Source organism: Carassius gibelio, chromosome B11 (assembly GCF_023724105.1).
Source record: "Carassius gibelio isolate Cgi1373 ecotype wild population from Czech Republic chromosome B11, carGib1.2-hapl.c, whole genome shotgun sequence".
In the NCBI taxonomy this organism is placed as follows: domain Eukaryota; kingdom Metazoa; phylum Chordata; class Actinopteri; order Cypriniformes; family Cyprinidae; genus Carassius; species Carassius gibelio.
The window spans coordinates 8287031-8312163 of NC_068406.1; the positions used below are offsets into that span (position 1 = coordinate 8287031).

At 37.3% G+C, this 25133-nt stretch overlaps 1 protein-coding gene across 2 annotated transcripts in view; it reads right to left on the reverse strand.

Annotated features, from left to right (window-relative positions):
• Nucleotides 1–24268, reverse strand: part of pax7a (paired box 7a) — a 56672-nt gene extending 32404 nt beyond the window's left edge. The window contains exons 1-5 of one of the 2 annotated variants that reach the window (XM_052568370.1): nucleotides 23853–24268; nucleotides 22510–22745; nucleotides 22218–22347; nucleotides 21868–21996; nucleotides 259–458 (exon numbers count right to left, since the gene is read on the reverse strand). In XM_052568370.1, coding sequence (XP_052424330.1) covers nucleotides 259–458; nucleotides 21868–21996; nucleotides 22218–22347; nucleotides 22510–22745; nucleotides 23853–23937 — 780 coding nt within the window. In that variant the 5' untranslated portion in view covers nucleotides 23938–24268. Of the gene's footprint in view, nucleotides 1–258; nucleotides 459–21867; nucleotides 21997–22202; nucleotides 22348–22509; nucleotides 22746–23852 lie in introns of both variants that reach the window. The other variant, XM_052568369.1, reaches the window with a different exon arrangement.
• Nucleotides 24269–25133: the final 865 nt, after the last annotated feature.

The following is a 25133-nucleotide window of genomic DNA, read 5'->3' on the forward strand; positions in this document are numbered from 1 at the left end:
CTAGGGGTGAAAGCAATAAGGCAGGGCTCCAACTGTCATCTGACCAAGAGTGATGTACTCCCGGAGGGGAGGGGAGGTCAAACAATTAGTCTACGTTGAGTAAATAAATATAACAAACACCATCTAGGCATCTAGATGACAAGAGAAGAAATAACTCCAACAGGACGTCTAAAAGCCAATGAGATACTAATTCAAGGTCAATTGCAATTGCGAAACCATGCAGGAGAAGCAGTATCTGTGCAAATGAGCGTATCCCACCTGTACACGAGCCTCTGTCAGTTTAGTCCTCTGTGCAAGCTCCTCTCTAGTGTAGATGTCAGGGTAGTGCGTCCTCTCAAAGGCCTTCTCGAGCTCTTCCAGCTGCTCCGCTGTGAAGGTGGTACGGCTGCGTCTCTGTTTCCTTTTCAGGGGCAGGTCTGGCTCCGACTCCACATCCGAGCCATCATCTGTACGGTTACCTGCGTACACAGTTTGGAAATAAGTCTTTGAGAGGCTTTGAACATCAGCACCAAGTCTCGGATGCTTTACAAAATGGCAAGTTATTTTTAAAAATTCAATATGTACAGCAATTGAAAATTTCAGCTGTCACCAATACGGCGACACACCGCGAATTTGTCAACGGAAAATGTTCCTGAAAGCCGAGACCAGCTATCACGGCAATATTAATGCTTCCGTTATCTCAACGTGTCAATGGAGCCCTAGATACCATTTTATTGGGTCTTATTCATATGTGAGAAGTCTTCAGATACATAATCCTGCCACTGAGCCCTGGAGAGGCCTGGGGGACGTAACTGTGAGGGTTAGGTTAATCTACACCAGACACCTTGCTCTAGCACGTCCGCCTTATTCTCTCTGTAGCGGCCTGGGGCTAGCTCCTAAGAGCAAGTGTTTGAAATAAGAATGTATGAGACTTCTGGGCCATTGAATCCCTCTCTTTGTGTTTCAAGCTAGTGTTCAAAATATATTACAACATATCTTACATTACTTTTTTTCAGGCACACAGTCAAAGACAAGTGCAGATCGCAGTTGGCAGTTTGCATTTTAGCCAGAGGAGCATTTCCCTGGCACAAAGACAAACACTACTACAACCGAGCCAAGAGGAGTGTTTGTAAGGAGAGATATGGAGTGTGTTAAGATATATTACTGAAATACATTACCATGATAATTGATTCTAAAATTGCATCATACTTTTTTTGTGAGCCACCTCTGTATATCTATTCATGGCAGCAGAAAGCTCGTGAAAGGTCCTGTCACAAAAATCACACTTTCACATTTGCTTTCTTAAAACACATGAGTGCTAACAAGCAGGGTAGCTTGAGTCTTGCTCCAGGCCCTCTGGTCTTGCATCATCCATGGGGGAAAGACAGAAAGAAGGGCTCCGAGCTCCTTCCCCCGCAACGCCACAGCTGCCACGATGGAGACAAATCTCCTTTGAGCCATCGTGCGCACTCTCTGCCCACTGCTGATCAGCAGGTTCCTGCACCTTGGACCACTTCACACAAGTTTTCCTGCATCTCCATTTTCTTCTGCCAGACCGGAGCCTGATCATCTCTCTCAAACTCCCATCTGCCATTCCTCTTCTACGGCTTATAGGCTGCCAGGAAAAGAGTTTACAAAAAGGCTTGTGGGAGTGTGCTAGTGTGTGTATGAGCGTGCAAATATGTCCGTGCGTATCAGCGAATGTATTCTTCTTGGTGCATGTGCAAGTATGCATGTGCACTTGAAACTGACAATAGGGGAAAAACAAATCCCCAGCGTAATGCAACTAGCAACAAGAAAAGGAACCAAACTGCAGGCGTGCAAGTGTGTTTCTGCATGCTTGCATATCCATACATGCATTCTTTTTCTTTAAATATATATAAAGAACCCAACTCTGGGTGAGTAACTATGTTGGGTATCAACAAATGCATTCTTCTTGGTGCATGTGGAAGTTCGTAGAAAAAGACAAAGAAAAACACCTATATATTGTTTTTAAACCAGGTAACTGCATAGCAAGCTATGGTCTGGTGTATTTACACATACGTTCTTCTAGGTATGTTTCAATTATGGTGGCTTGTCAAAATATGCCAGTTGTCATTAAAAAGACCCAAAATCTGGGCATACTTGCATATCAGCAAATGCATTATTTTTTGTTGCATGTGGAAGTACATGGAAATTACAAAACAAACTAGGGCCTTATTTATTCACACATTCATTCCTCTTGGTGCATGTGCAAGTATTTGGTGCAACTACATCAACAATAGAAGAAACACTCCCTTCCGCAATGCAACTGCTTCAAGACGCACCGAACTGCTACAGTCTCCAGACCAGCTCTGGAGTTTAATTAAACATGGAATTAACGGATTATATGGAGACTATCATTACAGTCCACTCGAGCAGTCTTCACAGAATGTCTTTTTGTCTCCCCAAGCTCTGGCTCAATGATTCTCAATGGATTACATGCGACCGCAGGACATGAGTGCGCATTCATTAAATCAATTCCTCCATCTTCCCCCTTTTAATAAAGATTGATTTTTTTTTACAACATTGCCTGGCACTTCAGCGCACAAACAGAATCTTGAATATATAAAGTGGAATATGTACATATCCTGGATTTCCCTTTGTTGGTTTTCATGAGGATGTGCCAGAGCGATTTGTTGCTAACACACCATGACAACACTTGAGACTCGCGCAGTGGTCTACGGATCACTTTCCAAAGTCACCTCGGCATCCTGAGGGGGAGGGAAAGACGTGCCGCTGTGATTTTTGTTTCATTGCACAGTTTCGCCACATGATTTATGAGGCAAGATTCTGTCAGCGTATCCTGCCCTTATGTCTCTTTGTTTTTTTTCTGTCCACACGTTTGATGCATCAAAGCCTTTTCACTTATAATTACAAATGTACTGCAACCATATCAAATCCCACCACACGTCTTTTGTACTGAAATATTTTACCAAACACACGTAATCAGTGGGCAAACTCAGAAACAAAACTCAAGTTGTTGTTGTCATTTCACAAGCTCTAGCTCAGCCATCATGCAAGCCCAAGGCTGAAGGTCAACAGGCCCCCTGACAACAGCAAAGGATTATGGTAATGAAACAGATGCTGGCAGAGATAGAGCAGTGAGAGGGGCATGATACAGACCTCGTCTCTGTCCCAAAGAGTTCCACTGATTGGGATCCTAGCTTCTATCAGGAGACAGAAGCCCCAAAATGGTTTAGATAGGTTATGGCAGACATGTAATATGCTACAAACACACAATGTTAGCTGCTAATGAGAACGAGGAGAAGCTGTCTAAAAGGCTAAAAGTATACAAAACTTTAAACTCTTGTATAACTATCATAACTAAATTATTGCAATTACTCTCATTCCTTGTTTAAAAAAGCACTACATTTAACTACAGTAATCAGGGGACCAAAAAAGCAGGAGTTAATTTGCACTTTAAACACTCAAGAAGATGTGAGGTCAATTCACAAGAACTCTTCCCTGTCTTAAAACAATAAGGGACATCCTGACTAATCCGCCTCACAATAACCAAGCTGTAATTCTATTTGCGGGTTCTGGGGATATTGATAAAGTCCTCTCCTCACTTATCAGCCAATTAAAGCCTAATTATGTTCCATTCATTCTGTGCTACAGCCTGAATGTTTTTCCTCCGGGGCACAACGTGATTTTAAACAAAGTGTTGACTTTGTGCCGAGTATTTCATTTGCAGCAAAATCAGGTGCATTCAGAAGGTTCTGAGAAATTTTAGATCGTGTTTCATTTAAAAACCAAACCCGTATGAAGCAGAAGGCTAGAAGCAGATAAACCGTTACGTGTAGGTTCTCTGCTTCTTGGCTACATGAATCACTAAAGCCAAATCTCATCCATTTAGGGCCCATTATCTGCAACAGTTAAGCCAACATACACATTTAGCTCAATTTAGCAGTCATTTACGTTAGCTTACATTGGCTTAAAGGGATAGTTCACCGCAGAATGAAGATTCTTTCATCATTTACGCATCCTCATGATGCTTCACATTTGTACGACTTACTTTCTTCTGTGAAACACAGATATTTTAAAGAACGCTGAGTTCCAAACCACATTAGACCCTATTGACCTTCACTGTACGGAAAAAAATCTCTATTTTAGAAATATCCTCTTTTGTGTTCGAAATGTGACCATATAACTAAATTCATTGCTAGTTAACTGTTCCGAAATGACCCTGTGTATTAAAATTTCCTATTTTAAGCAGCTTGCATGCCACTGAAGAACCATTTTGGGGTTCTTAAAGAATATTTCAGTGAAAAGTTCAGTTCAGTGAAAAGAACATTTTGATAATAAGATTTTACATTGTAAACTACATTTTGTCCAAATGAAAGGTTCTATTGATGTTAATAGTTCTTGATAGAACCATAAACTCCAATAAAGAACTTTTATTTATTTTTTTACATAATTTTAACAACATAGTAATTTATGATGTCTCTTTTCTTCTCTAAGGGCCTTAATCAAAGTATGTTGAGTATGTTAACGAAGTCAATTGTCTAAATAAAAAAATATATAAAAATCATTGGTCTGCTTAAAAAGAGAGATTACACTAACAAAAAAGTACCATGGTACTTTAGTCATTTGGTAGCAAGGCGGATACCATCACTGTACCATGCTATACACCACCGTTTTTTTTTTTTTGTTGTTGTCTGTAGAACACATTCAAGAAACAGTGAATAACTGCTTAAAATCCCAGCTAAAAACTGTTTCTTTGTTCGACTGATCTATCTTTATCGTTTTAATTACATCACCCAACAGCATCAAAAGTGATTAGCACAGCTCGTCTGAAAATAGAGTTTCAATATATCATTACCAAACCTAAAAGGATGTCAAAGATCCTTAAAAAAAAAAAAAGAAAAGACAATTGAAAAGCACGATTGAGCCAGAATTCAAAGTGCAGCTTTTGACATCATCAGAATCCCAGGAATTAGTCAGGGATGGCGGATAATAAAAAGCCTCCATGACACAGTGAGAAGGAGGTAGAGGCGTCTCCAACCTCATCTGCTAAGATTGCCTTTGAATCAGTATTAGCTCAACACTATGGCAAAATTCAGTGGAGCCTTTTTTTTAATACCGTAACCAATGTCCTCAATATCAGCTGTACCTTGCAAACTACCCAAGACAGAGTGACAAAAACAGACAGGGCTTTTTGCAGTGCGGTATTAGCTCATAATGGCTCATTTTGAAAAGCATATTAGTTCCAGCATAATTACAATCAAGTCTTACGCTTGCTATTTTACAGGCATTCAATAGGACCAGCCTCGGAGCTGCAAATGACACCAGTTGAGTGTAACTGACAACCCATCTTTCCCTCTTTTTTTTTTCTTCAGCATCTTCCTAAACCCCCCTCTTTCCCACAGGACAAAAATAACAGCGTCCTTGCTTAATTTTGTTTACATGTTTATTTTGTACATGCCTTTGTGAGAGTCACTAGAGCAATTATACTTTTTGTCACTCTTGAAGGAGGAGAGGGGAATCATAATGCCGAACAGCCCGTAATGAACGGGTTTTCGCCGCGCGATCTGATTTGATATCTCTGACATCCATCTGCCTCTCTTTGCTATCTCTTTGGCTCACGGCCTGAATATAAAACTCAGCGTGTTTCCTCAGGTCTGTTTAGGGATTGAACCTTTGATACTGCTGTGCCTACGGTGGGAGAGGGAGGTGGAGGATTGTGGGGTTTACAGCAAGATCAAATAAATGACAGAAAAATTTGCATTGTTGAAGATAGAGCTGAATGTACTTTTCCGGTCCTGCCCCCACAGGGTTAAGCCATTCTGACGAAATGTTCAAACAAAAAAAGTCCATGAAAAGGCTAAGATTACCAATTACATATGCTTATATATACTTAACTATGATGCAATATTGCATGTTGACCATAAAAAGAATATCTGGAGCAAGGTTGCTCAGTTATCTTACATTACTCCTAAAATTTCCTTAAAAATATGAATAAAATCAAGGCTAGTTACATACATGAAAAGTTTAGTGCCGTAAACTGAAAGTGAAAAGCAGCTCATTTCATTTAGCCTCAACAAAATGAATGAGAAATCTTCATTCTGAGATCTCTGACCTTTGATTAGAGACCATGGCATGACAGAAAATTTGAGCAAATGTTGAGATCTCTTCTGAAATGCCAATTACAGGAGACCTTTCTTCATGAGAAACTGGAGATGTTGTCAAAAGTCTACGTTTGTTGCTTTCCTGCAGATGACACTAGAAGGAAGCAATGCTCATCAGATACATTTACATGCACTTCCAGCCAGACTAAAGCAATAAAGTCTTTGAAAATGTCATGTAAATGCATTAGTCTGACTGAAATCAGTGCAAGTCTACCGGCAGACCTAGATAATGTGGTCCGGCCTCACCCAGCCTATAAACACCAGCACACTTGCTTCAAATATGACTACTCAAAAACTATTGCTCTATTGAATTATTGAGTCGAAATACTTAAAACCATGCCGTAAAAAAAAATATATATATATATATATAAAAGTATATATTCATGCAAAGCAACTAATGGAAGTCAACAATTCCGTTTAGTTGAACGTTCTCTTGTGTCTCATTGCCATTGTCAAAAGCAGTCTTGCAGGATCGTTCCTCTTTCGCTTCCCCTTTCACAACATTCGGGATAAAAATCACATCCTTTAGAAATGACGAGAGTCGGCGGGGAGAAAGACGAGCCCAAAGAAAACAGACGAAAGGAATAAAGAGCAAAAGGAGGGGAGGGTCTATAATCTTTGGCTCCCACAACAAACAATTAGACCTTTTTTTCTTTTAAGAAAAGGTTGAAAAAAGCGGTTTAAGAGAGGGGCAGAAGAAGCAGCGAAGGCGTTGGTCTTTTATGGCTCTTGTCATGTGCGTGAAGGCACAGGGCGGCGATAGGAACACACGCCTAAAATCCAACAACAGGCCGGGCCCCGGGCCTCTTTGCGCTTTCAGGCTGCATAGACGCTGCACCTCAGGGGGCCATTAGAGCCTGAATAGGGCCCTGACAACCCCGCGTAGCTCAGTGGGGTATCGATAAATGCTGACATATTGACTCCCTATGCCCCAGCACCAGGGGACAGGCGTGCCGAGATATGAGAGCGTGAAGGACTTGAATGGCAGTATTTTATACATAAACATTGATACAAATATAAAGTTGTGTTCAAAAGTCTGATCGAAACAAAAACTGCAACCCCTTTTATATGTTTTTCCCCGTTTCAGTTCATATTATCCCAGTAGAACAATTTCAGTGGAGTCCAATGATAATTTTTAATTAACTTTAGATTACATTTGATTAGTGACTTAGAAATACCAGAGCATTTTTTAAATTTTACGTGACAATTGTTATTCTTTTGCTTGTTCTACAAATGTCCAAAAAGTACATTTCTGCATCGTAAACAATGATTTTTCAAATTACGCATAAAACAAAAACCATTTCAGTGTTTGAATTGTTTTGTTACTTGCCAATCCTTTGTAATTACTAGTTGTAATTGTTTACTGTGTAGGTTTAAATAAAAAGTCTCAGCTTTGTTGACCCCCTTAAAAATGGAGAATAAATTAATGCAATTATTGCATGAGGTTAATGTTAAAAAATTCATAATAAATAAAAAGAGGAAGCCATTTATCACTCCAGACACATACATCGTCCATGCAGGAATATTTTGAAAAGAACTGAATTCCTGTCACCATAGGGAGGTGGAGAAATGAGAAATGGAGGATGCCTCCCCGAGCCGTTTTCTTGAGGGTCACCCTTCCTACCTCTGTTTCGAGGGAGTGGGGCTTAGTTTTCTACAACCTTCCTTTTTTGCCAAAATGGGATTTCGTTTCCTGGGGTTGGTTCCCTGCTAATTATGGTCACAGCTAAAGTAATGAAATTAAGAAGAACCACAAAGCAAAAGGGGAACCCAAGGGGTCCGTGCCAATAGCGCAGAAGCCCCTTCAGGAGGCTTGAAAGGAAAAAGCAATGCAGGAAATCAAATATTAACTCTGAGCTCTGAGAAGCACCTGTTTATTTTATCCAGAATGTAAAAGGATGGAGTTTAGGAAGGAGACGGAATGCACTCAAGGATTGAGATATGTGCCTGAAGGACAGCTCTAGAGTCAAGGCATATAATTCTTTCTTCATAAAGTGGTTATAGTACAGACAAAACTCTGGAAGGGGACATCGCCATACTTTTTGGGCAGTATTCTGGAAAAACAATGCTAATATCCAAACCAATTGTTGGTTTATCCTTATCAGAAGATGCTATTTGTGGCTTGTCAGAGTACCAGATGGTACAAAACTGGCATGGGTGACCCATAGCTTGCTCTTTCAGTTGCGTTTAATCCAAAAATAAAGGTTCCAAAACGGAGTTTTCCAAAGAGTCATAAGAGAACCATTTTCAACAGTTCTTAAAAGAACCAGTTTTACTTCACATGGAGAACATTAAAAAAATCTAAAGAACCCTTTTCCACTATAAAAAGGCTTTTGTGAATTGAAGAAGTTCCATGGGTGTTAAAGGTTGTTCATGGATATATCAATATCAGTGAAGAACCTTTTTAAAAGACCCTAAAACTTTCTATAAAATGAGACAATAATTGTAAAAGTACAGAGTTTAGAAGAATTGAATGAGAAATGTTAATACTGACACAGTGGATAGTACACGAAATTCCCAAGACGTTCTTCAGGACATGAGAAGGTCTTTAATATTTCCTGTTTTCTGAGTTTACATCAGCTCGCAGTCACAGCAGCTGATGGTAAAGTCAGAGATCAGCACTCTATATTGTATCTTCGGACTATAAGGGTATTTCAAAATGAGAGTGTACATTCCCCCAGGGAGGGTCCGACAGGGGACGCCTTAAATAAACCCATTAGTTAAAAATGGAAGGCTTGGCTTTTTTTCCTTTGAAGTTACAGGGACTGCTCGCTTTCCATCGCTCGCAGTCTCTCTAAGCTCACCGGTCAACACCGGCATTTCTTTTTTTTTACTTGCTGGAAAGACGAAACACATTTCTGATTTGCAACACTCAGTGAACGTGTTTATTGTCTTTCAGTACAGCCTTAAAAATGAGAGGCCATACACGAAAATAATGAAGAATCCATTTGCAAAGCAGGTCAAAAGCATAAAATGGGCGATGTTATGGCCGTAAGTAGCATGGGCTAATGGTGATTTTAAAGCAGTCGAGCATGGTGTGAATGGTTCTAATTCATCAGCTCTCTGACTGGGCACACAGCTCTAAACTTAATTAGTGTTGCACATTATGTGGGGCATTTTCTCCATTGTAATAAAATTAGTGAGAATGCTTGCTGTACTTTCTAACACGCCTTGGTGTAACGGGGGATGACAATAATCCGGCAGTGTCTGTGCCAGCTGTCAAAAACTTTGACATCTATTGCAGGCGGGAAAAACGCAGGGGGGGAATGTAGACATTTTTTTGACATTTAGCTCTATTATGATCCTGTGTTTTCTTCTAACATGGGCTGTGAAGAAAATAGAAAATCTTGTAACACAGAATAACCATTTCCCCCCAATGTTATGTCTGCCACTGAACGTGGCATGCATTTCAAGTGAATCCCTTCTGAATTATCAGTCAAGAAATCATAACGTGCCAAATGTTTCCCTAAGCAACGGTTAAATATAAATAGACCACAAATATAATAGACCACACAGACCTTAGGAGACACCGGATCCAATCAAAACAAAGCCAAATAAACCAATCTTTAAATATGCGGCTTTGTTTATAAGAGTAAAAATATATGATGTTGACAGATGAATGGGTGAAAAGATGTTTAGATGTTCTAGTTTCATTTTTTTTTTTTTTTTTTTAATTTACAAAAGCAGTACTATTCAGAGAAGAATTTTCAGGGATTGTAGGACGTTCATTCATAAAATGCCAGACATTGAAAATCACACTGATATATCTGTGGCACATTAACTGAATATTAATGAATTGCATGCCACATATTTACAATTTGCTTACAATCCCAACTCTACTTCTTATACAGATTGAGTAAAATTGACCATATCTTCACTGGTGATTCTAAATTTATAGAATTTAGCACATTGAAACTTGATGCAATGAGTGAAGTTATAAGGTCTATGCCAATAAGCAGTGACCTTTTGAAACGTTAATCTGAAACATCAAATTAAACATTAATAAATAATTAAGACAATTACAAAACAAAGAATTGTAAAAAAAAAAATAATAATAATAATAATAATAATAATAATAATTATATATATATATATATATATATAATATTTTTCTTATCATGTGAAAACTAAGATGTAATAAATGGGTTCATCTATTTCACCTGTGTAAAAACAAATATTTAAAGCTTATTCTCATATGCAACAAGAAGCATTTTTTTTTTTCAAAGGAAGACAGTTCAATCAAAATCCTCACTTTGGACGATGTGCTTCACATAAAACCCTGGAGGAAACAAGAGACACTTTTCCTTTCTATTTGTTTTCCGAGAGCTATCCTGAGTGTGTGACAAGAAAGGAGTCTAAAACTACCAATTAAAGCAAAATTGCCTTCTCTCTAGGAAAAACAAAGCCCCATGGGAACTACTATAGAGCGCTGAGCACTCTTGTCTTTTCCAATGGCACGGTCAAGATCTACCAGACGAGCACAGATGGAAAGATAGATAAATGACTTTTGGAAACCTTGTTTTTCTTGTCAACACAAGCACTTACATGAGAATGCAACCCTGATGTCAACTCATTCCTTTACCAATATCTCGTCCTGCCTTTGAGTAAAACCTCTGTCAAATGAAAGCAAAGACTTGTGGACACCTATGATTACACAATTTGTCCAATCTCAAAGTTTTCAAAATGACCTGTGCTGCAGACAAAGGCATTAGAGTAGGGTGAACACACAATAGAAGAGAACAAAATATATGAGATTTCAGTTGTTTAGCGTAGACAGCAATGAGATAATGTGGAAACCTTTACTTCAGTATGAATCTTCAGTATGAACTCATTTGTTAATGAGTCAATGATCTGAGTTTCTATTCACCATAACTTTATAGCTCTCTTACTGTATGTCAGCAATGGACTTTGTGTATATTTGCAACTTAAAAGGCTTCTGAGCTCAAACTATGAAAAAAAGAAACAATTTATTCATTTTACAAGAGTCATAAATACACATGCAGCACGCAGAATGCATTCAAAAATAAAATAAAATAAAATAAATAAAACACCTCTTTTTTGTGCCCAAATTGGATTGCCAATACCTATAATATATCAAGAAAAACATCTCTCAGAAGAATGAAAAAATAAAAATAAAAAAACAATACAAAAGAAAACCTGGGTACTTGAGATCCATCATGGCTTAGCCTAGAAAACTAACACATTATTGATCTTTTCTTGGGTTTCTTTCTCTCCGCTGTTTGTTTAGAGAAGCTTCATCCCCTCTAATAGCTCCCTCAAAGCATAATCTCCCTCCTCCCCTTCACAACCTCTTCATGGTCCTCTTTTCATGGCATCTCATACAGTTAAAGTTAGCCACCTCGCTGCGGTGAGGCTCCGAGAGCCAATTGTGTTGCTAATGTTGACACCTACCAGAGCGGAGCCGAGTAAAGGCTGTTTGTGCTCGCTGCAGCCTGATGCAGATCACATCCAAAAACTGGGATCTTTTCAAGATGATTACAAGTACTTTACGGGCACCAATCATACACTTTAACTTTACTGTTTAATAGAGAAACAAGATGAACAAGGAAGGGAAGATGGCTGTTTTATATCCATATATTATACTGCAGGCTTGCAAACATGTAATATTACTAAATGCAACTAAACAGTTTTTCAAAATCAATATACAGCAAGGTACAGAAATCTACTGGTTTCATTTAAACCTATGCATATATATACATAATGTAACAAAGAACATTTTACTAAAATCTTTAATCAAATAAGCAAATGAGTGACGTGACTTTGTATATATGGTCTGAAGATGCTCTTTGGAACATCTCAAACATAATTTATCAGATTTTGTCATGATGTGCATACTGACAGAGCACACACTGAGATATTATATAAACATTAAAAAAATGTACAATTACGTTAGAAAATCATGCAGAATGGATGCATTTTCATTAGTATTCTAAGACTAGTGGACTTCACCTCACGTGCAACTTTCTTTGTAGTGTCATGTTCATTCACAGACGGTTTGCGCACCATATCTACAAAACATCAGAATCACTTATAGTACAGTTGAAGAATTTGTATTTATGTGCTAATTTTTTCTAAGAACATGGGCATCAGGTTTTGTCATAATAAATACTAAGAAAGTCTGCAATATAAACATGCGTAAATGCAATGCAAACATATACATAACAAAATGCATAATTTAAATAGATGCATTTCCACTAGTTGTGAAAATGCATATATTTTATATGCATTCTAATAGATTCAAACCTATTTTGTTCATTCAAATCATACATCCATGATATTAAACAGCTTTCCTAAGTAAACTTAAAGGTAGCACAGCAGGAATTCCCAAAGGGATGGAAGCAAAATCAGCTCTCCTTGGCTCTGAATGTGGCGTTTCCATCTTAGTGTGCTGGAGTGGGGATTCACCCCCAGCCCTACAGATGTACATTAATGCAGACAACACACTGAGCCCGTCTCTTCCCCAAGCCCTCTTCACTAAACAGGCTGCTGTCCAGCCCCATCGTGTCAGTTTGAAGCCCCCATTCAAAAGTATTCATGCATCTGCCTTTCAGGCACAATGGCTGCTAGTTTATAAACTGTCTGCCTGCGAGCCCAAAGGCTTTAGTCCACATTGTTTTCATACCCTTAATAAACTTTTTGAAGGAGTTCATCAACTGACCTGAATAGCCTGCGCATTGAATCTCGAGACAGAAAATAACAGAGTTCTTTTTTCTTCTGCTCTTTTCTTTCTTTTTTTCCTTTTTGGGAGCAGTTTCTCTAACAATGGATAAAGAAGGCTGCTAGACTTCAGAGGAGTCTTAGGCCCAACACAAGAAAAAAAAAAAAGGCAGCATTCAATTAAAGGAACAAAATGCTCCCTCCATAAAGGGGAAGGAGACAATTGATTTCTCCTCCATTCAAAAGTGAGAGGATGATCTGAGCATCACTTCATATCTTATTCCAGAAGAGAAAAACACACATTCAAACGCAAACAAAGTGTAAGACTGCAAACAGACAGTAAATATGATCACAATGCACAAAGAGCCATCATTACAAATCAACTATTTGGATAGCGATCATTTCAAACGTCATTAGCATAAAATATAAAAAATGTTGCATAAACCACCACCTGCTTCAAGCATTCATGGCTCCGTTGATATTACGCTTGAGGAATCGGTATTTATTTGTTCATTTTTCGAAGTGCTTCTTGTGACACCCGTTAGACAGGCAGGACAAATTCCAAAGAGGCAATAAATTTCAGTATTGGCTATAAGCCATTAATCCATTCTCATACCTTTAAAATGTGTGGAAAACTTAAAGGTCTTAAATGGATGTCTTCTCTAATGAATTTCATCCCCAATTAGAACGGATCGCCACAGTCCAAGCTGCGTCTCGCCTTTTCGCCTGTGGGGTCCGGAACGACTCCAGAAAAATGCACAAACTTGCCAAATGAACAGGGCGCACAACAATGAGATGCAATGCGCAAAAAAAAAAAAAAAAAAAAAAAAAAAAAAAAAAACGGAAAAAAACGCATGCTGTCTGCTCCGCTTTTCGTCTTCATATTGTATTTATTATTAATAATAATAATAATATTTATTGTAAAATATTATTAATAATATAATTAAATAAATGTAATGCATATATTCAGAAAGGTCAACATAGGCTAAACTTATTAGATTTGAATATCTAATTGTTTATACAAAAACAACAAATAGTAATAATAATACAGGAGAGTGAAAAAAAAAAAAAAAACTCAAATACATAATCGTTTGTGTCTGTGAGGTTCAACGCGTTCGTTTCTATCTCTGAAAGCCCGGTAAAGTATAAAAACAAACACTAAAATATGTTACTAATGAACAGATAACAACAACAACAACAACAACAACAACAACAACAACAACAACAACAACAACAATAATAATAATAATAAATTGGAGTAGTTACAATTATAATTGCTGTTATTTCCCCTATGTTTTCTTTTTGTTTGGTTAACATTCCATAATTGTATTTGTGTTGCTTCTGCTTCATTTAAACCTAGCTTTTAATGATTAGGCACTCAATAGGCTACTAGTAATTATCTTCATCTTCGATCAGGGCGATCTGAGTTTGGGATGCAGAATTGTATAAATTCAGCATATCACTTGTTGCTGAGATGACTTTCTCAGAGGTGATTCTCAGCTCTCGAAGCTGTGCTCACTGAAGCGCAGTGACCTGGCCGAGTGTGAGAGGGGTTACCGGTCACTGCCATTTACCGCATCCCGGGATCCTCCATTGTTCCTTAAAAGCCACTTGAACGGATCTCTAAAACATCGACCACCGCGAGCGAAACGCTCCATTAGTTAAATCCACACTCCCGCGCTGAAAAAGAGTGCATAAGGATTGAAGACAAATGCGTAAAGTAGCAAAATATGAACAATTCAGGCTACAAATAATTAATAAACAATTACTGCGACCTTTTATATTCTCGAAAGCAGAAATGTACATAGTTATATTAAATATTTGGATAATCATCCTAAAAATAACCTGCATTTCACCGATGTGCTCATACGGTTCATAAATGATACTAATCCAGCAGGCATGTCCTCTTTAAAAAAAATGGCATAAACACCTCGGTTTTTATGACATAAAAAAAAAAAAAAATACACAGCACTTAATAATGTTGCGCACTGATTTTGGAACACAAAACTAATGTGTGTTTTGAAGTAGAAGCCGTCTGTAATATTCGTGTGTTATTGACTACGAATCAGATGCAAGAAATTTAAATATTGTAGCAAATAAAAGCACGGATTTGAAGGGTTCGCTTGTTCAAAAGACAGCGAAATTGCGCGCTGTGTTTTGGATGCATTTTCAGCCCCCTTCCCCAAACACACACACACACACACACACAGAGAGTTTAATGAGGCCTGTGTCACAGCTTGTGTGTGTCAAGTGCAGAGTTGGGTATAACGCGTTACAAAGTAACGCGTTACTGTATTCTAATTACTTTTCGTGGTAACGCAGTAATGTAACTCATTACATTTAAAATAAATGTAATTTGATTACAGTTACTGATGTCAATAAAATTAAGTTACTTGCGTTACAAATGTATTAGTACGAAAAAATATTAAAGTAAATAAATTAAAATGCATTTCTAATCACGTTTTGGGGCGGCTGCGTCAGTTATTGAGCATGCGCTTTAATTAATTACTGGAGAACTCATGCTGTTAAAATGGACGGAGATTTTTGTTTAAGAACGGGAGGGAAGGTAACTTCTGGACAGGTGAAGAGAGCTGTAGCAGCGTGTGTGGTGGAGGAAATGCTGCGCTTGTCGACTGTGGAATCGCAGTCATTTAGAGACTTGCTTTCGATGATAGCCTAGCCTACTCGTGACGGACAGCTCTAAAGACATTTGCAAGGTATCTAGATAAATGCTATGCGGATAGAGGGCTGTCACTTTTGTGTAAAAAGCATTTTCGATTTTTAAGACATACGTGTTCATTGAATAGATTGTAAAATCGATTTTCCATGTCTAAAAAAAAAGACATTTCCTTTTTCAACGCCACATATCGGACGAACGAGAGCGCAAACACACAAGTCAGCAATATTTCTTATTTATTGGCATTAGAGCATTAGACCGGAGCTCGACAGGTTTCGGCCCGAGCCCGAAGTACATTTTGATTGACAGACTTTTAAACCCCGAACCAGTGTGCAGCGCAGCCCGACATTCAGATGTGCGCATACACGCACAGCTCTTTTGCCTTTTGTCAACAATGAGTCATTTATACATGTTTTAACATAATTTATTCATAACTAAGGTAGACTAGGCCACTTGGAAGTTGGAATAAAGAAATAAAATAAGTCCTCTGTAACATCGTATCTCAGCACTCTAAATAGACATAGAATCATTTAGCCTATAAATAAACCAACGCACCAATAAAAACGATCTTTTTTAACAGATTAAATTAAGATATGGTATTTGGCAATAACGAAATTAAGATAAAGGCTCCGCCGGGTTTGCTTCTCATATCAGCTGACATTTAATAAAAGAATAATGCCAACATTAGCGTAAATACTCTGTCCACATTATGCATTTAAGCCTTAATGGATATATAGTTATCATTTGAAAAACCTTTACTCACAGAGATTAGGCTAGATCTACATGTTTTTGTGGAGGATAAATGAATGAATCCACTGTAGATGTCTTCAATGTGTTCCTGCGCTCACTGATGGTGATTATTCACTCATTATTCTCATTATAAACATGGTCAAAACTTTTCCACACCTCAGAACTTTGCTTTAGTTGGTGGTGCAACCGAAACGTATTTTCGCCAGAGGCAAGCCTCCGTTACACCCACTCAGCATCCATTTCACATCTTTCTCGCGCTAATCGATTTACCTATCAATTAATATTAATTTACCTCACAAACCGGAGCGCAAGCCCGAACCCGCGTTTAGATGATATAAATTAAGCCCCAACACGAGTTTTTTTACATCTATATTTGTGTAATTGTTTAATTATTTTAAAATTAATCGTTTGGTCAAAATCGATTCCCTATTTTCATTTTCGAAACTTTTTTTGGTTGGTCCGATCGATTGTGCATTCGATTTTCGAACGAAAAGTGACAGCCCTATGCGGAAATGGAGTATGAACTAAAAAAAAAAAACATTCGAGCGTTTGGAATACGTCTCCACAACCGCAGACGTCTGGACTTATAATAATAGAAGCTTCCATGGAACGACAGCCCATATGTAGTTAAGACATAGCCCCTACTGTATATACATTTAAAAAGACTACAGTTTTCATTGTTAGGCAAGTTTATGTTAAGAATGTTAAGTTATAGAAATGCATTGGATCTTTAATTCAAGTTGCTGTTTTCATATTTCTGTAATATTTTTCAGTCAATATTAAATTACGGAAAGTACTGAGTTTCACTTTGTTTGTAGTTTTTTTTCCTTGTAGGTTTAATAGGTTTTCAAAGTAACTTGAAAGTAAAGTAATTAGTAATCTGATTACTTTTTACTTGCAGTAATCAGTAATGTAATCAAATTACAATTTTAGAGCAGTAATTAGTAATTTGTAGTGGATTACTTTTTTGGGGTAACTTACCCAACACTGGTCAAGTGTGACCCGCCCTCACAAATCAAATGGCTAAAACGGAAATGGCAATGTACATGTCAGAATCAATTGTGTATTTAAGTCCCCATTATAAACATTAACCAGATAGGAACGCACCAAATACAATATCCACTGCTCGCATGGGGAGAGAATTACGCACAAAGATACATATTGTGTGATTCATGTATTACGTTTGGGTCCCAAAACCCTTGAAATGTTGAAAATTGAAATCCTCTCTGGTTATTAGCTGAAGCAGATGATAAAACTGCGTTTATGTGCGTAAAAGTCTTCTGCGCACTCGGTTAACAGCTGGGGAGTGAAAACCGCACTATTACAAGAATTCTCGCCGATTTAAGAGAATGATATTCTCCATAACATCTGTGCAGAGATTTGCACTGTCCCAGATGGCAAACCGCATTTAATGAGCAGTCGAGCAGTAAAATGAAGTCGCTTTGTACTGCAGTCGTCTCAAGTGTTTCTGATAAGCAAAAGACATGCACGGATCAAAGATCATAAGCTTCTCAATTTCCCTTAACTGCCTGAGCCCTCATTCACATCATCCTTACCCGTTTTGGTTATTTTTTTAAACATCTCTGAAACACATCAAAACTAACATCTTAGTTCACAGGTCATCCTCGGTCTAATAACGAGTGTAAATAGTCTAGAATCCCCGTATGGAGACCAATTAAGCATTACAGAGTCAATGAAAGCCACATTAATATACCAGCCAAAATGTTTGCATTTTTATCATTGCTTATATATGCTGGATGACGAATATTGCTCACTTCGTCACCTAGCTTTCAATTTGAAGTCGTGCCATGGGGTTTTTTAACAGTTACTATCAAGCTACCAGAGCTTCAAGACAATGGTTTTACGCAAAATAAAAATACATAATCATATGATTATTTTACAGGGTGAAAAGTATAATTGCTATTATGAGAATAAGTAATTTTATAAAGAAAGAAAGAAAGAAAGAAAGAAAGAAAGAAAGAAAGAAAGAAAGAAAGAAAGAAAGAAAAAGTTCATGGATTGGGGGGGAGGTCGGTTTAAAATGAAAGTAAGTTGTTCTGGCATTGGGGAGAAAAAATGTCACCATCACCGATGCTTGAATGCAAATCATGGCAAATGTAATCTTGTTTGGTAAATTTGATTGGTTCTAGGAATTAGAACTGCCTTTATCTGGATTTTAGGCAACTAGCACTGCAATGGCGAAATGGTCGCATGCTTTTATAATCACTAGCTTCAGTGTAATATTATTATGAGCATATTTATGTTCAGTTTAAATACAGGAAAAACAAACAAACAAATATATATCAGTTGTTGTTACCGTAGTGTTGATTTATGTATTAAACCCTGGACTCTATACACTAAAGAAAATCCCTCGCCAGTCAAATTCTCGAGTTGCGTTGAGACAGGGTGACGGGAGAGAAGAGGTTAATCCGTGTTTAATGCAGTGATGATCCACACTCTGATGGTTATGTTATCTCTGCCCAACATTTGGGTCTCCCACAATTTCAGCCAGCCAAAATAGCTGCAAGAAAGTGCAGATGGAGTCACTCTCGACGCCCGAGGAGAAAAAATATATATTAATAGCTAAATAACTTCCCCTTACTTTCACTTAATCTTCCTCTCTCTCTCTCTATGTATGTGTGTGCCCCTTTAACATATTCTATTCCAGATGGATTTGTTTAAAATGTCTCCCTGTACTTCTCTTTCAGTGCGGTTTAAGGTCCGAAAGTATCTGCTTTATTTTCATATAGATATGAAGCAACAGAGAAAATGCCCTGCTGGTGCGCGTCTAAGAAACTGCCATTTTTATTTATTTAATTTATTTTATTCTCTCTTCTAAATATCACCGAGTCTGCTCACATCAGTCTCTCCCGCGGGTTTTTATCACTATTATCCCATAACAACACTCTTAAACCCCTGCCTGAAGTCTGTTTGATTAGTCTGGAAAGCTCAGGTAATCCACAGATCTGCTGAAGTGTCCAGTGCCACTCTCACAAATGGACACGTGGTCGCGTTTAACTGATGCTCCAGACAAAAAGAGCACCAGGTGAGCTGTCAGACGCGGGACTGGAGCCCATTAAAGACTAATTAAGTTTGGCAGGTTTGTGCTAACTCTGCTGTCGCTCATCATATTTGTAATTTTTTAAATAGGATGGCAGGTGCACAAGATTATTATTATTGTAATGGCCACCAAACCAAATGTGGAAGTCACAGTTAAGGCTATTAAGGTAGGTACACGGAGATCTAGGGAGCACAGACAACGTTTATGTCGTTTGTTTCCAAAACCTTTACCACTGTGTTATGTAAAATAAACAAATAAATAAATAATCTACCAGATTCTAACTGCGTAAACATGCCACGCCAATAAATAAATACATTTTATTTTGTATATATATATAAAAAAATGTATTTTGTATATCCCCAAAAGTTTACAAAATATGAACATAAATAAGAATAAAAATATGAACACAAATACAAATTTAATATTATATTTATTTGATCAATTACATATATATTTTTGGTATATGAAGCATATAATATAATATAATATAATATAATATAATATAATATAATATAATAATTAAGAAAAAAAGTCAACTAAAAAACGGAGATACGACTTCATAATAACTAAATATATGTTACACATTAAATAAATAAATAAATAAATAAGGAGTTTTGTATGCCAAAACAAGTCAATAAAAATCTGAGGTGAACTAGTTAGTAATCAGTTTAACACCTTATAAAACAAGCAATAAAAAACGGATGTGTTTAGCATACCCTAAATAAATAAATATAATGTAAAATAAACTCAAATCTCATGAATTTACGCCCTGGGCGAGTCTCTGTGAGCCGTTTAGAGATGAAAGTGAAAAGAAATAAAGGGGCTCAGTTTAATCAGGGCTTAAAAGCCCTTCTACATTAAGTTTGTGCGCGAAACCCCGCGCGAGAGCTGCTGGAGGATCAGTGTGTTTCTTACCGGTGCCTCCGAGCTATTACACTCCTCAGCAACACAGACGCCCATTCAACACACATCAGCTCTAATAAGTCTTAACATTATTAAATGTTATCCGGATGGTAAACTTAAAGAATCCCTTCAAAGAATTTAACAGTGGATTCAGTGTTGTGCAGGAGATGAGACACTAGAAATGACAGATTTATGGAATAATTAACCTAAAGATGACGCACTCACAACATTCCCAACAAATTAACGACCACAACCAGTGGACAGCAACAAAGAGATTGTTTTCCTTACATTCGTTTAATAACGAATATCAGTTTTGGCCTGTGTATAAATTCACATAAAACTAATTTTGAGAGATGTCATCTGAGCGTATAACTTTGGCATTGTATACAAGAGAAAAAAAAAAAAAAAAGGCTACTATAGATATTTGATTTATCCATCGCAAAATAATATTATCATTATATACCAATTATATTAAAGAAACCCAGTCTAAATATCTGTAAATGTAAAAGCTTTACTTTGTCTTAAACCAACTGCGCCGTTACGCGCAACTAAACCCGCACAAAACCCGCCGTTTTGCACCATGAAATGTTGAGCTTACAATTGTAAACTCTCCTTCATATTACAAAACTATCTACCAGCAGGGAGCACTGAATAATTTATCTGCCTTTCTTTTTTTTCCTTTGTAGAAAGTTTTCCCCTCTTTTCTGGGGTCTTTGAATGGGGGTCACCGGTCCAGTCACTCTTTTTGCTGCCCGGCTCCAGAGCCGTTCTCTTTTGTATTTCAGTCTAAAGGTTACAAAGGCTTAAACGAGATTGTTCATAAAAACGTTTAGAAAAAGGCAAAAAACTTATAGTAACCCGTTATAAATCTAAAATAAAAAATAAACCGCGTACAATTGAACGAATATAATATGACCGTTTCGAATTATAATAATATATTTTTAATTATAATAGTAGGTTATAATGCATACTTACAGACTTTTAAATATTATTGAAATGTAATAAATATATGGCTTAAATATAAATATTTATATTTATAATAATACATAATATTATTGCTATTGTTATCCAATTCAATTCAAATATTTTCAAATGATCATTTTCAGTTCACAATATTGGAAAGATCATATAATAATAATAATAATAATAATAATAATTCGTTATAAATGTTGCCAAAACAAGTCACCTCCACGGGGTCCAAGTGTCTGGTATAATGCAGCTGCTTAAACTGACATGGTTTCTCAAATGGGTCAAACTGTCAGTTGTCGTTTAGGGGGTCGTTAAAACGCGATGGAAATGGAATGTGCCACACAAATTAATTTACCCGGCTAAATACCTGACGTCAGGGCTCACATAAATAATTGAGTAAGTACTGAACATCTAGCAGCATGAATAATGAGAGCTATTTGTACCATTTTTTTTTTCCAAGGGGGCGCCCAGATTCCCTCTGGCGAGAATGAAGGACTGCAGCATCTGTCCCCTTTCAAATAACTGCCTAATGAAATATCAATTGCAACAACAGCAGCAATTACAGCACCAGTCCATCACGATCTGTCAGTACAACTGATCAACACCTCAAAAACATCTATTCGAGTTATAATGCACAACTTTTACGCACCACATTTCCTCGCATCTATTCGCTCACAATGAGAATTTTAACGGCCTCTGACCTTTATCCCCGAGAATCCCATCGATGCTGTGCTTGGTTTTCTTTTCTCCGTCTTCATCTTTCTTATCACACTCGTCATCGTCATCTTTCTTGCCAAAACGAGCTCTCAAAACCCGACTAATGGAGCTAACTGTAAAGAGAGATAATAATCACTGTAACGCCAAATATAACAATCACAACAATGCACACTATAAATAGTGTTTTCATTTATAGAATGAAGTTGTATTAAAAACGAATATACAGATTTATTATTATTATTATTATTATTATTATTAAATAGATGCAATGAAGCGCGTAACGGCCTCTTTATGTCAATAAGAATGAAATGGTGCTTACCGGAAGAGGCCTCACCTGAAGGAACCGTGCCTCTGTCACACACCCCGTCCTTCAGCAACTTATCCCGGATTTCCCAGCTGAACATCCCTGGATTCTCGCGTTTGTATTCCTCGATTCTCTTCTCAACGTCGGGTGTTGCAACTTGCTGCAGCGTAGAACCAAAAATGTGGATAAAAAAATAATAGCAATTCCAGGCATATTTATAATTAAAATATATTTAATAATTTATCATAATTGTTTATGAACCCCCATTACGATTTGTTACCTAGATATAAACATGTCTTATATTTCGACATCGTCTACTCACCCTCGGTTTACTTCCACCTATCGCTCCCGGACGAATGGAACCGGTCTCCTGGTAGCGACAGAGGATTTTGGACACGCAGCCGTGTGAGACCCGCAGCTGTCTGGAGATCACACAGGGTCGGATGCCGTGATGGGCCATTTCCACTATTTTGTGTCGAATATGATTTGGCAGTGGCCTTCCGTTGATGAAAACTCCGCCGAGCTGGTTCACTCGACCTTGACCCAGAGGCGTTGAGACTGTGCAAAAACATGCAGCACCAAAAAAGAAAGTTTGAACAAAGGGAACAACATATCAGATGAAATTGCGACACTTTATAACATCCATTTCAACTATGCGATTATATATGGATTTACGCGTTGGATTTATGCAAAAATAGTACATAATGTAAAGTAGATTTTACTTGTGAGTAATTTAATGTCATTGAGTTTTGAATGTGAGATCCTGCAAAGTACAGGATTTATCAAAAAAAAGAAAAGAAAAAAAAAACATCTACATGCTGTCATCTTGATTAATCACATCAGATAATATTAGACTATTTATCACGTGATATTTAGAAAAGATTTTGAAACGATCCATGTCGAAGGTTTCTGTTAATTGGAAGATACGAATAATGATTAATCAAAGCCTGGAGGAGAATTAATCCAAAAATCGCATCCTCACACATTTTCTTTCCTGAAAGAATCCTTCTGTGCTATCAGTCTATCTGATGTGTAACGAGAGGATGTAACACTTGAGGACACTAATTGCCATTCAAGAGGCACTTTAAACCTCGATTATTCCCAGTCATGCAACACAAATATTAGTGTGATGCTTTGAGCCGGCTCTCAGCTGTGCGTTTTATATCCCTTCACTGCTGCGAGATACTTCAGCAAATCCCACAGATTGCAGGATTCGTGGGTTTTGTAGGGTTCTGTCAAAATGCTCTCAAGCACGAACTCACTCGATCCAGGAAAGAGTTTCCCTTTTAATGCGATAGCGGCGCACGCAAATAACACGCGCAGAGCATTTTACTCAGAACTCTGCAAGATGACAAGATTATGAAAGAAGGTTCAATGTCAATTATTTTAAATAACTAATTTCATAAGTAGGCTACAATCTTTTTTTTTTTTTTTTTTTTGTCTGTCTTATAAATTAGATAATACTTACTAAATTTCATTCAGGCCGATAATTTCGTTCTTTCGTTCTAATGCTTGAAAGTGTGTTTGACATAACTTATCCAAATGATGATTATTGTTATTGTTATTATTATTATTATTTACTATTTTAAAATTACAATTACAAATATGTAATAAAATTGTGTTTTTATTTAAGAACTCGAATAAGCCGAAGAAATGTTTCCGTACCTTCTAACGGGAATCCGGTTCGTGGGTAGTTCTGGCCTGGTGCTGGCCGCATCATTCGAGGAACTGTTCCTGGTAAAGTAGCCATTCCAGCTACCCCCACACAATGTAATCTCTCACTAATAAATTAAAGAAACCAATCACACAGAAAGCTCCAGAGTTGTTTGCGGCTTGGAAACTGTAAAAGGTCCCCCAAAAAATGTAAAAAGAAATCCAAACACACACCAGTGGACAATGCCGACTGTGCAGCTGAAAAAAGTTCTTACAGTGGATACAAAAAACCAATAGCAGGATTAGCAGAGGAAAGCATGGAATGTGCACTGAAGCAACTGTGAGTAAATATTAGTGAGAGGTTCTGCTAGTTTTGATTACAGCTTCTGTTTGCTGCCTGAGAGGAGTTTAAGTGGCCAACTTTGGCGCACATACTGGGAGGAGGAAGCGCGCGTAACGATAGGCTCTCCAGCACTCTTTTATTCATCACGGAGAGAAAGGGTAATGCCCAAGACCTGCCGTCCAATCGGGGGGAACTTTACAGAAAACACACATACACCACCCTCCCACTTTCTCTCTAAGTCAACACAGGAAATGTTACAAAGAGTTTTCATTCATCTGTCATTTAAACTGAAACGTCAGTTTGATGCTTTGGACTCTCTAATTTCTCTCTCAAACATATAATATAATATAATATAATATAATATAATATAATATAATATAATATAATATAATATAATATAATATGCATTGTTGTTGTTAATTAAAATAATCTATGCCAATTCAGCAGGATATCAGTGACCCTTCTGCCGAAATAGGTTTGTGGTCATTTGCAAAAGGATTGTAATCCTGTATTTCAATTTGAACTTGTACATATTTCATAGTTTAATATATGTTGTAGATTTGTGGTGTGGCATCCCTTCGAGTGATTTTTGTGTGTGAATTGAGAAACACGACATACTCATCAATTGACAGTGCTGTGTCATTCAAAACTATCAAGGATCTGAATATCATGCTGTTTTTGTGTGCGGAAAGAACAGGAACAAGAACGTGTCCAAAACAGCGCACCTGCCTAAGAGAGGATGATCAAAAAAAGAAAAAAAGAAAAAAAGTCTTAAACATCGATATATTCAATGTGGAAATTAATCAAGACAACGTGACAGAGTTTGATACAAAATGCATAGTATCATTAATAATAATAATAATAATGCGTCAGAAATAACGGTTCTTTTTTCTGTTTTAGAAATTTAGACTCAACAACAAATCCACTTCCTAGAAAGAATAACTTTTACC